Below are 12,500 nucleotides of genomic sequence, written 5' to 3' on the forward strand. Positions count from 1 at the left end.
AGGTATTTTAGGTGTTTATGATGATTACATTTGGAATAACACTGGAATAACGCTTTATTTAAAAAAAAAACACGAAAAAATGACTGAGGCAAGTGCCTCGGTTTGCCTCATATTGGCTACGGCCCTGCTCGTTCTTATTTGTACCAAATGGCACTCTAAATGATATGATTGGCCGGAATTCTACTAGAGACGAATCGTCCGTCTGAGACGAACTTGCGAAAATTAAGAAAGTTCGTGGGATAAGTCGTCTGTGTATGAATACGGGAATGAATACTAGTGAATCACCCGTCCAGATTAATTATCACTGTAAGTCGTCTGTCAAGACGAACTATCTTGGTAATTTGTCCAAACGGATGATCCGTCCTTTTTCCCGTATTAAAACATAGACGAATTATCAGGCAAACAATACTATTTTGCACAAGTTTGTCCCGGTATTGCCAATACTAACAGATATCAACGGTCAGTTTTATGTACCACTGTTGGTGAGCCAACAAAAGGAGATAGTATCAGCAAGGTTCCCTGCTAGTAGGTCTCTATTCTTTTGCGTTCGCTGGGTTGACGAGTACAGGAGAAGAGACCTCTGTCATGGGTCTAAATTCACTGTGTTGAGCATGCACGGCGGTTACTTAGCGACCGAATCCTTACGTCATACTTCATGTTGTGTGGGCTCACTTAACAACAGCGGAATTACTGTAAAGAAATGCGTGGGACACAGTGGGCTCAAGTCACAGTCAGCAAACATATCATGGCGCATGCGGTTTGCATGAGGAGTGTCGTCGAAGGTTGTGGACGGCGGTTGGATCAGACCGAGTTTCGACACATGACAGAGAACTCTTTCTACCGTACTCGTCAACCCAGCGAACGCAAAAGAAAAGAGACCTCTGGTAGCAGGGAATCAGCAAGGCAGGATGAGGTAAGAGAACGGATCCCCATGGTCACCTCGCAGCTCTTACAAGGTCTCACCTGATTGGAGACCACCCTTGAGGTTTAACAAAAGAACAAATAACAGAAACAATGGACCCTAGGCCTAAAACAAAAGGGCTGCAACTCTATCCTCTAGGGTCCATTGTTTCTGTTATTTGTTCTTTTGTTAAACCTCAAGGGTGGTCTCCAATCAGGTGAGACCTTGTAGGAGCTGCGAGGCTACCGTCCCCATGCCCCACCATGACTTTTTTCATCTAATCTACTAAGTTCTCATTCCCAATGCCGCGCATATTTAAAATTTCATTACGTCATTACAAATGGCTAATCAGGTGCCTCTGTAAAAATAGCTGCTTAGCTAAAATAAGATTTTAATAAACGGTCATTGGAAGAGGCCCATTTATGGGGTATCTGTTCTCTTACCTCATCCTCTCTTGATATCAGATCAGATATATACATCTTATTCGATGGTTTAACATATAATACTTGCGGATATTTTGCGAGTTGCGTGAAAAATACGAGCAATGAGCAAAATGTCCGCGAGTATTATTTGTTAAACCATGTTAAACCATCGACTAAGAGATTAATTTTTCCACCACAAAAAGGTGTTATTTTGCTTCAATTTTATTTGGTAAATGTTTTAAAAAAAATGCATCATGGGTCCTTTAGAGCGCTTGTGAACGATGTAATAAGCACAAAAAAAAGCCAGCGAAATGTCCTTTTATTTGATTGGATAAACGAAATGACGAGTGACAGGCGATGACAATCTAAATTCTCAGGCTTTGTATAGTGTTGAAAACAATTTCCTTCATTGAACAACTCCCGTTCCGTCCGTATTTTCTCCGTTCTAAACCGGTCAAACCGGGACACAACAGTCTATTACCGTCTCATATTTTGCGCGTTGTCGTGACCAATATGGTAAAATGGCGTAATAGTGGATATATAATTGTTTTCGTCCATGGCCAGCGACATGAAAGTGATGATTGGTGAAATTGAAAAGATGACTAAGTTTCATCATTTCTTTAAACTCTTGAGACAAATTTGTTTATAATTCGATCTAAGCAAAAACGTATGTTAATGAAAAATGTGTGAACAATGGCGTCAGTAAAAAAAAAAAACCTTAACTCCAAGATATATGGCAATGATCACAAGAACACTTACATTCGACCAGGATGTGGACGCTTTTGCCATCTGGACAATTGCTGACGGGTTGACTGGGTTCTGGTTTGCAAGTGTAAAATCCAGCATGTTTAAAGCGCACAAATTGAAACAGAAACGAACTGCGAAGAGTGTCATGATTTAATCGAGTCAATGATTGATAAAGACCTCCGCTACCATTGACGAGTAGTTTGTTGTCTTTGTACCAAAGGATATCACGTATTGCTGCATCGGTAAAGTCGCAATCCAAAATCTTCCTGTCGCCTTCTTTATATGGGAAGGGTCCCTTTGTGCAAACCTCTTGCGAGGCAGTAGCTAAAAAGAAGCCACATCATATTTTATTGATAAACCAAAAAAAAATCGCTGACATTAAAAATATCCTCGTTATTTTCATACGCAGCTGCGAAAGCTTTTTCGGCTGTTATAGAATGAGTCTAATTTTTCACAAGGGTCCGTTTCTCGAAATTTCGAAACCTTCCGCTGTCCTTTCCCTGATGTCACGATTGCCTCTGTATATTGAAAACGGAAGGGATTTACGCCCTAAAACTCCACAATTCATTGTTCTTTTGTTATCCTGAAAACATGTTGAAAGACCGGCCTATTACACTATCGGGTGCGAAAAGGTATTTGCATGGGCCTTAAATTGAGAAACAGGCTCTTCAATCCTGTAACAGTAAATGCGGTCTGCTTCAAAATGTTTAACCACAACGTGTCCAGGTAAAGGGGAAAATCTTTAAAATTAGGATAGTTTCTATTTTGGCTGAGAGGTGGTCACTACTGAGGATAGTCATCACCAGGGCCCGGTTGTTCGAAAGCCGATTAACTTAATCCAGGATTAGCGTAAACTTCTGTTTCATGTTTTCAATTTTTTGGTTAAAGAGTTTCTTTTGCTTATTTTTGTTTTTTCAAGATCGACATCTACGAATGTAAAGTAATTTTATCCGAATATCAGCGTCGAACAGCATTTGCGAGTAGAGAAATAATTTAAAACTTCTTGGTTAATTTTTAATCTCGGATTAGCGTTAATCAGCCTTTGAACAACCGAGCCCAGACTTCTCCAGTAGCCTAGTCGGCAGCTGAAGAAGGTTCGTAACCAGTCCTAAAATGCCCTGAAAAACAGATCCGGTCGCTCCTTGTGCAGTTGTTGGAAGGCGGCAGAACTTTATATAACTATCAAGAGTGAATTAGATAAGAGTGTTCTCATGGCATTGGTGGGCTCCCCAGCGCAGTCACAAATGTGTCTATTTTTAGAATACCCGTTCAGGCGAAAATCAGTTGTCCCCGAAAAAAACATGACAGAAGCAGTCACGCATGACTGGACTTCTTCTGATTGGTTAAATGAGCTGCTCTTTGTTTGTTTCGCGCGCAAAGTGTATCTACAAATAAATCCATTCGTGATTTAGCTCTGGAAAGGCTGCAAAGTGATAGATCAACACTCTTATTACTAGTAATAGCTGACACCACAGCTGCCCCCTCTGTCAAAGTGCTACTATGACCAAAAAATAAGTTTTATTTTTCTTTGGATTCCAAAACGTTATTAACTAAACAGTAACTGATGGAAGTTTTAAGCCTTGATTTCAAGAAAAGACACCTGTTTATTTTAACTGGAATGTTCCTGTTTAGTGGTCCGCCATTACTAACTTTAAAATCTTGAGAGAGCTGGATCAAGGCGAAAATGACATCAAAGACTCAATAATTTAAGAATGCAATGCGTGTGTACGCGGCTGAATTAATATGCAGCCCGGGAGTTTCGAGCTTTCAGACTTTTGAACAACTTTTGAACAAACTTATATATAACGATTCACTTAAGAGCTACCATTGGACCGCTTCGTCCACGTTTATTTTGATTCGAATTTGCTCAGTGCTTTTTCAATTTGCCCACTTATGGTACCGAAACACGTACAAAAACTGAACTGACAGTTCTTTCTGGTTTAATTTTGAAATAATATTGATAGCATATTAATTAATGGAAACTACAAAATTATGGTGACGTATTTTCTGACGAATACAAATCATGCAAGACCACAGATGAAATCATAAGAGAATTTCAATGAGCCCTCTTAACTTGACGAATTGATTTTGGGGATGAAGTGAAAGTCAGTTAAGAAAGGTCATCCCAGTTACATAAGCAACTTTAGCAATAGGTGGTTTTCACATTACGTCAACGCCGTCATGTTGGTGGAAGTAAACAATAGATCTCTCATTGGCTCCCTTTGTTCTTTCCTCAGAATTTGAACATTGCTAGATAGATTGGTTGCAAGTCACGTATTGGCCATTTTACAGATGTTTGCTCAGCGACCTAGCCTACTCTGAGCAGCTGACAGCTTTGTAATGCATAAGTTCACTGAAGTTTTCCCTCTCCGGCGGGGTTAATATCTGGATGGGTGACCTAAAAAATATACCATTTTGTAAAAGAAGCGTAGGACCGAAAATGCGAACTAAGAAAGGTACTGATTTGTTAGCTTGCTTTATGCAAAACAAATATTGATGCAAAAGTAAAATTAATAAATATTGATACGCAGTTTTTAGGAAGAGCAGAAGAAAGTTTTCAGGACGGTCGATCGAGAATAAATATTTTGCCATCAGCAACAAAATTTACGACATGAAAACAACCTTAATTTTTTGAACCGCGAATATGAAAGTTGCCATCAGCGAAAAACATTTTGGGAGATGATTGCTAAAGCATATAGAAAGATTTTCACAATAACTAAAAATTCCTGTGTTAAGCATTGGAATTCGACGAAGAGGTAAATGCGACTAAATTTGTTGCGTGGGTTGCTATTTTTGTGCAAATATTAAATTATGAAAAGCTTTATTTTTAGCGGTTATTTGAACATAAAAGATGCAACGCTTGACGAGAAATGACATTTTTGCTAATACAATGTATTTGAAAGAAGAAAAATTTCGCGGGTATCGCGGTGAAAATGAGTTAACAAATTTGCATACGTGCGTTGAAATGTGATGCGCGAGGAGACAGGAATTTTATTTCTCTGACAGATGAAATTTATTTGGGAAGCCAAGAATATTTCTTTAACTTCCTGGTTAATCCAATTTATTGCAACGACTTGCTAGTGCGAAGATTGTTTACATGAAACTCACGCTTTTCGCGACTTTGGAGTGTCATAAAATAACATAATTTGCGTGACAATATATCCCTTTTCTCTAACCCAAAAACATTCAGATAGTAACAAACTTTATATTTACTTAACAGATTCTTCTGTTTTTGTGCTTGTCAGCATTGTGATCTGCGATAATTTGCAAGTCTGTTTTTGTATCTCATAGATGTTTAAAATTTTCAATTGCATGGCCTCTTAACCTCTCGATTGTGTAAATAGTTCATCCTGAAGCCAAAATTTAATACATGAAATTTTCACGACTCGTTCATTTCGCGATATTGAGACACCTTAATTTTGCGATTTTGCGAAAATTTTGCATTTTGACTCACTTTAATTTCGCGTTTTTAAGTGGGACACACTGAAGGAGCCAGTCAATGGACAGTTTGAGGATTGTACAAAAGAAGTACTACCTGGAGTAGAGACCGAAAGCAGTAGTGATGAAGAGGACCAGAACATTACCACAGAATAGCTCAATTGTTATAAACGTGTGTAATAAAGTCGCTGTTTTTTTAGTCATTGACATAATGTGAGTCACTTAATTTTCGCGTCATGTTATTTTCGCGACATTTAATTTTCGCGTAACTTAAATTGCGCGATTTTTTTAAATCGCGAAATTCGCGAAATTAACGTGTCGCAAAAATTTCATGTAATAAGGTAGATACGTTTCTCAGGAACCCGACAAAGAAGGCTTCCTTGGCTAAAAACTACGTTGTTTTACTCTGAAAACGACAAACGATTAACATTCTTTCCCGTAGTTCATTCAGTTGACACAAGGTGATCACGTGCACCTGCAGAAATTTTCGTGTTTTCAAGATCGATCTTTCGATGAGAATTCGATTTAGAGTTATATATAACAACTATGTTATTTTTTTCTTCATCTGTCTTTTGGCTTGTCTTTTTCTGGTGCAAACGCAAAGCCAAACAATGTTTTGACCTGGCATCAGGTTAGACTAACAAGAAGAGGAATTTCGAAGCGGAAACAACACCTTCAGTCTTTTCTTAGTGTGTGCAATAAACGTTTGCTTATTGCAACTTTAAGACATGCTGGAAAACGTCCGTCAAAGCAATTTGCAGTTAGTTTTTTGCAGACTATTTATTTAAAGAAGAAACGAGTGAATTTTACTCAAGAGCGAGTTTTGTTATCTTTAAACTGAATTTATTACCAAAGCTTAAAAAACTAAAAGACCTCAAAACGGGACAGGACATTACAAAATAATTAAACGTGGGTGTGAGCCAAAGGGCCTCTGCTGGCGCGACATGTGGGTGACCCCTCAAATGGTCTTAATGACGCCCCACTTGAAAAATTAACTGGAAAACTGCAGTTCAATACCACCCAATTCAGTGCCTTCTTTCTTTGTGTAACACCTATCCACAGGCAACCCAATGTAAGCTTTTTGGAGCTTCTAGTTTTTTTTTTTTTTTTTTCGTGTCGGTAAAAGTCTTGCCTGTCACTCCCCTGCTAAAACGTATCGATATGGAATAAAACGCAGTCTTACTTCTCTACCACACGTACGCAATGCTTGCCTATTTTTTCTAAAGATGACAGGAATTTTTTTATGATTAATAGGCTGGTATGCAGGTATTTAACCTCAGAAAAAGATCTCTTTCGTCGTATAAACGTGTGAGTCAAAGGGCCTCTGCTGGCACGACTTCTGGGTGACCCCTTAAATGGTCTTAATGACCCCCGACTTGAAAAAAAAGTTGCCTGGAACGCGACAGTTCAATACCACCCAATTCAGTTCCTTCTGTTTATGAGTAACTCCTACCACAGGCAGCCCAGTGTGCGCTCATGGAGCGTCTAGTTGAATTAAATTCCGGTGACGGACGGCCGCTGAATCATTTCAAAACGACCAGTCTAATTCGGCTCGGCTAAGCAATTCCCCCCCCCCCCTGGGTTAGCCAGAATGTGGAGCGGCTTAGATCTAGGCGCCATACTTCGCATGAGCCGAATCAAATGCAGAAATCATTACAACTTTTTTCTTCAGTCCTATTATGCTTCTGTGAATTAATTTCGGCGCAATTAAGTTCGGCGTCTGAATCAATTCGGCCGGGATTAATTAATTTGGGTAAATTCGAATTCGATTCGGCTCATGTGTAATGAGAGAAACTACGGCAACTTGATAAATCAAAAATAGAATAAACCAACATTTTCTATCGGTGATAAAGTTAGAATTTCAAATTACAAATGCGTGAATTCTTTGACAAAGGCTATAAGCCAAACTAGACTGAAGAATTTTTGTGTTAAATTTGATTGAAAATAGAAAACCGGTGACTTATCGGTTGTGAAATTAAACGGATAAAATCAGGAAAAGGATCTTTTTTGTTTATGAAAAATAATTACAAAAGCTGATCAGTAAGTAATATACGTCGTAATACTCTTTTTCTTTTACCATCTCAGTTGTATCAGAAATAACACACAAACGTAACAGCGGTGACAAACATCAGAAATAAACGTATCATTTGAAATTATCTTTTACTTGACCTTTCGTATGCTTCTGTATATATCTTCAGAAGTGACGGTTAATACAAAATTGGAGTTTAAATATACAGGATTATTAACTATTAACTATTAAGTAACAATAGCGAGGTGACCAAAAAAATAATAAAGACATCTTTTCGCTACTGACCTATTCATTTAAACTGCCTATAACCTCAAATCACATTTTCACTTATTTATTCTCCGAAATCATCCCAAATACATCTTTTTTATCGGCTTTGAAAGAGGGGAAAAGTGGTCATATTTTGATTGACCTGCGATCATGACCTCCCTCCCTACTTGTCATCTTGTGAAAGGAGGGCATGATACATTTACTGTACGGATCGCACGTAAAAAAGCCAAAATTTGGCTTTTTTCTGATTGGTCGAGAAACAATAGAGCTTTTGGAGCCTCGCTCCGATTGGTTATAGAAATGCAAATCATACTTTGTAAAATCAGTTAACACCTGATCTTGTTATGTACCTAGCCTTTCACTCATCAAAACGAGCACTGTGATTGGTTGGTTCTTGGTCACGTGCCCCTGATCAAATTCAAATTTATCCTGATCGGGATACAATTCCACAGTTGTTGTCCGCTCCGGATGTTTTGCTGCGATTGTTGACGGAAAAGTCCAAATATACAACAAAGCGCTTAATGTCCGGTCCCTCGGTCCCTTCTTCTCGGGAAACATCAGGACTCTCCGGAAAAGAAAACTAATTGTTTCCCTCGGGACCATACATTAAGTGTAAAATAATATTATGGCCGCCCAGAAGGATTTGAAGAGGAATGATGTTTAGGATCTGTTTACAGCTGCTGTTGCCGCGACTTCAATTTTTTTTCAAAAATCTTTAAAGGAAGAGCGGAGAGAATGCATCCGAAGAATGGTTTGTCTGAAAGAAGGACATTGTAGTTGTACTTCGTGCGGGATTTACAGCCCCGAACATTCCAGAAAAAATGCATCATTCCACTTCCACCGAATGTTTGTCGTTGTGGTAAGTCTTTTGAAATATATTCGGAAGCAACAAGTCGTGAATCCAAAATGAGCCGAATAGATCCTTGTGCTGCCACATTCGCGGAATCAGCCGAGCTTGACATAGAAATTAGACATTGTTTACGGAGGCGCTGAACAATGGTTTAGTGACACTTACAAAATAGTAGTTGAGTAGCTGCACCTGGAAAACTAGAATTTCTTAAAGTCTATTTCCTCGGAAATATTAGGCATCTTTTATTGGCATCTTTGACTGAAATATTCAAGTTTTAATAATTACGTTTATTGAGCTGTTGCTTGCGCCTGATAATATGAAGGATTCTGATTTTTCTGTGATTTTATCTTGCAATTCTTTGTTCCTTGATGGTTTAATTAAACATGAAAACCACACCAAATGTCAAGTGGGATTTGCAGAAATACTAGTAGCTTTGATTGTATGGATAAAGTTCGACTTCTGAGACATTCCAGCTAGACTGCTGGAGTCCTATTCGTCCCTTGAATCGCAACGTGCAGGTCATTTGCGGTGAAATCTGATTGGCTCACATTTGTAGCATGACACAAGTCACATTTATAGCACGACACAAGATAGCATCACTTTTGACAAGTAGGCGGCAGTCGACTCGAAAATAAATTGTATCCTTTAGAAAAGGACGCCTGATCGCAGGTTATACTTTGATCCATAACCGGGCAATGAAGGGGAAGGGTTTGATACCGGTTTGACGTCACAAATTAATTTGCATCGATTTTCGCAGAATAACCACAATGCAAAGCAGTTTGTGACGTCAACCCGGTATCGAACCCATTCCTCTTCATTGCTCGGTTATGGATCAAAGTGTGACCACTTTTTCCTTCTTTCAAAGCCAATAAAAAGGTGACGTTTTAAAAATAACACGATGTTTTCGGGATGATTTCGGAAAATAAATATAGTGCAAAAGTGTGTTGAGATAATAGGCACTTTAAGGTCGGCTTTAAATCTTTGATCAACAGTGTCTCCTTTATTTTATAGTGCGTGTCGGATCGCCTTTTGGCTAAGATTTCACAGTTTAAAATGGGATCATTTTGAAATCTTAGCCAAAGGGTGATCCGGCACTCACTACGTAAAATAAAGGAGACATTGCTGATCAAAGATTTAAAGCCGACCTTAAATGAATATGTCAGCAGCGAAAAGCTGTGCCTTTATTAGTTTTTTCTCTCCTCTATTGTTACTTAATAGTTAATAAGTTAGTAATCCTGTATATTCAAACTCCAATTTGGTATTAACCGTCACTTTTGAAGATGTAGGCAGAAGCAAACGAAATATCAAGTAAAAGATAATTTCAAATGATGCGTTTGTATCTGATGTTTGTCACTGCTGTTTGTGTGTTATTTCTGACCAGTAAGTGCTTAGGAGTGAAAAAAGAAGGTAATTAGAAGGGACGAAGAGAAGGCATCATGATAAAGTTGAGAGGGTATCCAGATAAATTTAACTCATGGTTGAGATTGAGTAGGATGAAACTCCTGTTTCTATTACTTATAAATTCAAATTGAAGCATGACGAAAGGATTTTAGAGGAATGTGTGAAATTGGTGATTTGTTCATGATTTTTGAAAGTACGTGGCTAATTTCAAAAGCGTTCATTCAGCAACACGTCTGTTCCTCCTTGTACTTGAACATGTTCACATTTGATTGGTTCGTTTCGTACATCTTCTTTAAATAAGTATGTCACACAGTAACAAGTGGAAGGTAAAAAAAAATATGGCTTTAACAAATGAAATATTTTTATAGTGAGAGCCAATAGCTCTAGATATTATAAACATTAATGTTATAGCTAATAGCTAATATAATAGCTGGAGCCTTAGTTTCTTTACTTAACTGATCTGAATCCTTGAAATGAATTTTCAAGAGAATATTTCCCACGTGCCATAAAAAGGGTTAATCCAGTTTTGTGCTTTGACATAATCAATTTGACATAATTTTGAAAAGGATTTTTTTTTTCTAGTTTAATTTCACATCTTTTGTCGATTAGACGACCATTTTCGTTATACATCTGGCTTCTTTTTTTAACAAATTCAACGAATGAACCACGTCACCTAACAACAGTTTTATAATACGGTATATCATTTTGTGAGCGGCGTGACGTATGGTCACAAAGCTATCTCCGGGCATTATTTACACTCCCCCAATATACTGTAAAGACCGGCCGTACTGCCACACCGAAATCTGTGTCTCCTACGTTTTGCGGAAAGTGTGCATGGTGGCTTTGGTATTTCGGCACTGCAGTGTGGTAAGACGGGACCTACACAACCTCATTAAAAAAATATTAGCCTACAATTATCATTTCTGTTTTATATATTTGTCTTTTGTGATGACTTACGAATAGTCGGAAATCTGCGACAGTTCAGTCCTTTCAGCAGGGGGTCGAATTTACGAACATGCACACCTTGAGAACGGGCAAGTCATGCAACGTATTGAAATTGCGAAATCCAAGAAAACCCTACCCTTCATTTAAGTACATCGAGGCTTACGAATGTGAAGTTATGGGAAGTAGCACAAAGGATTGGTCAGATGCACTATGCTAAACATTACAGAGGTGCAACCAGAGCCAATTCACCTACATTCAAAATTTGTACCTTCGAGGAATCGAAGGGTTTTACGCGAGAAAGGGAAGAGAGAAAAGGCAACTGAGTCTTACCCTTTCCTGTTGTCATTTTAAAGGTAGTACCTGTTAACCAGTTATTTTAAGATTCTGAAACTAAGTTCATCCGACCAGGTTTTTGCACTCACGACCTTTAGCGCACCAACGTCTATTGTTCTTTCAACTGAAGCACCAGTACTGGTTTACGAAGGGAAAATTTCTTCCCGAATCGCTCTATCGGAACTACGGAGAAACAGCTGCGTGATATCGGCTTCCCCTGGACTCCGAGAGTTTCTCAAGCGATCACTCGAAACGCTAGTTATGGGATCTTTTAGCGAAGGATGAATTCATAACCCAGGTTCAAAATTCTTAAAAAAAAAAAAGCAAGTCCAGATCTTAATTTTCCAAAAAAAGCGCACGCCTAAATTTAAGCTGATTCCGAAATGAACGGTAAACTAGACTTAACATTTACAGAATCTCCCGTCCTCCCTTTAGGTTATTTCGCAGTTAGCCGGATTGCAGATCTTTTTCCGGAGCGAAAGTTTTGTTCGAAAGTCTTGCCATACGCTGCAGTCTCTCTATCTCCAAAACAACAAATAAACAAATGTATGATTATTTAAGCAACTGTTGACACATTCCATCTCAGACCAATCTGGTTTATGAACATTGAAAACCACAGTGACTGCGCCATTTATAGCGAATTGTTGTCTTACTTAAATCTAGCAAATCGGCTAACTATGAATTTATGTCGGAACCCATTGTTTTATCATTCTTTGCTTTCATCTACCCACGATTATTACCGTTTAGGCTGACGTTCAACTCACCAGAGGAGAAAACTCCCGCAAAGCAGCAAACTAAGAAACAAAGGACTAAACGAAATGTCTTCATGACCACAACTTCACAACATGGACGACATACTGAGCCCGAGCAGCTGTTCCGGAAAATCATATCCTGAGGTGGAATGAAAAATTTGGCAATTATAAATATGGTCATCTCTGATCAGTGCCTAGTAAGGGTTGGAATATTTATTTTTCTCACTTCTTTCACTCCGCACGATAGCCAATTAGTTTTTGTTCAAATGAATGAATATTCCACACGACGAAGAAAGTACTCAGGTCTCTTGTACCTCTACTTTACAGTTTAAGTGGTCACCTATGCAAAATAAAAAAAAAATGAAAATGGGCATAGCTTCACTTCTAATGTTCAGCTTATCAAATCTGTCGAACC

At 38.4% G+C, this 12,500-nt stretch overlaps 1 protein-coding gene across 1 annotated transcript in view; it reads right to left on the reverse strand.

Moving 5' to 3' along the window:
• LOC138053631 (uncharacterized) overlaps positions 1-12,366 on the reverse strand; it is a 28,236-nt gene extending 15,870 nt beyond the window's left edge. Inside the window, exons 1-3 of the mRNA XM_068900230.1 lie at positions 12,312-12,366; positions 12,098-12,224; positions 2,083-2,394 (exon numbers count right to left, since the gene is read on the reverse strand). Of these exons, the coding sequence (XP_068756331.1) occupies positions 2,083-2,394; positions 12,098-12,221 (436 nt within the window). The 5' untranslated portion in view covers positions 12,222-12,224; positions 12,312-12,366. The remainder of the gene's footprint in view (positions 1-2,082; positions 2,395-12,097; positions 12,225-12,311) is intronic.
• Between the last annotated feature and the right edge of the window lie 134 nt (positions 12,367-12,500).

Source organism: Montipora capricornis, chromosome 1 (genome assembly GCF_036669925.1).
Source record: "Montipora capricornis isolate CH-2021 chromosome 1, ASM3666992v2, whole genome shotgun sequence".
Taxonomy (NCBI): Eukaryota; Metazoa; Cnidaria; class Anthozoa; order Scleractinia; family Acroporidae; genus Montipora; species Montipora capricornis.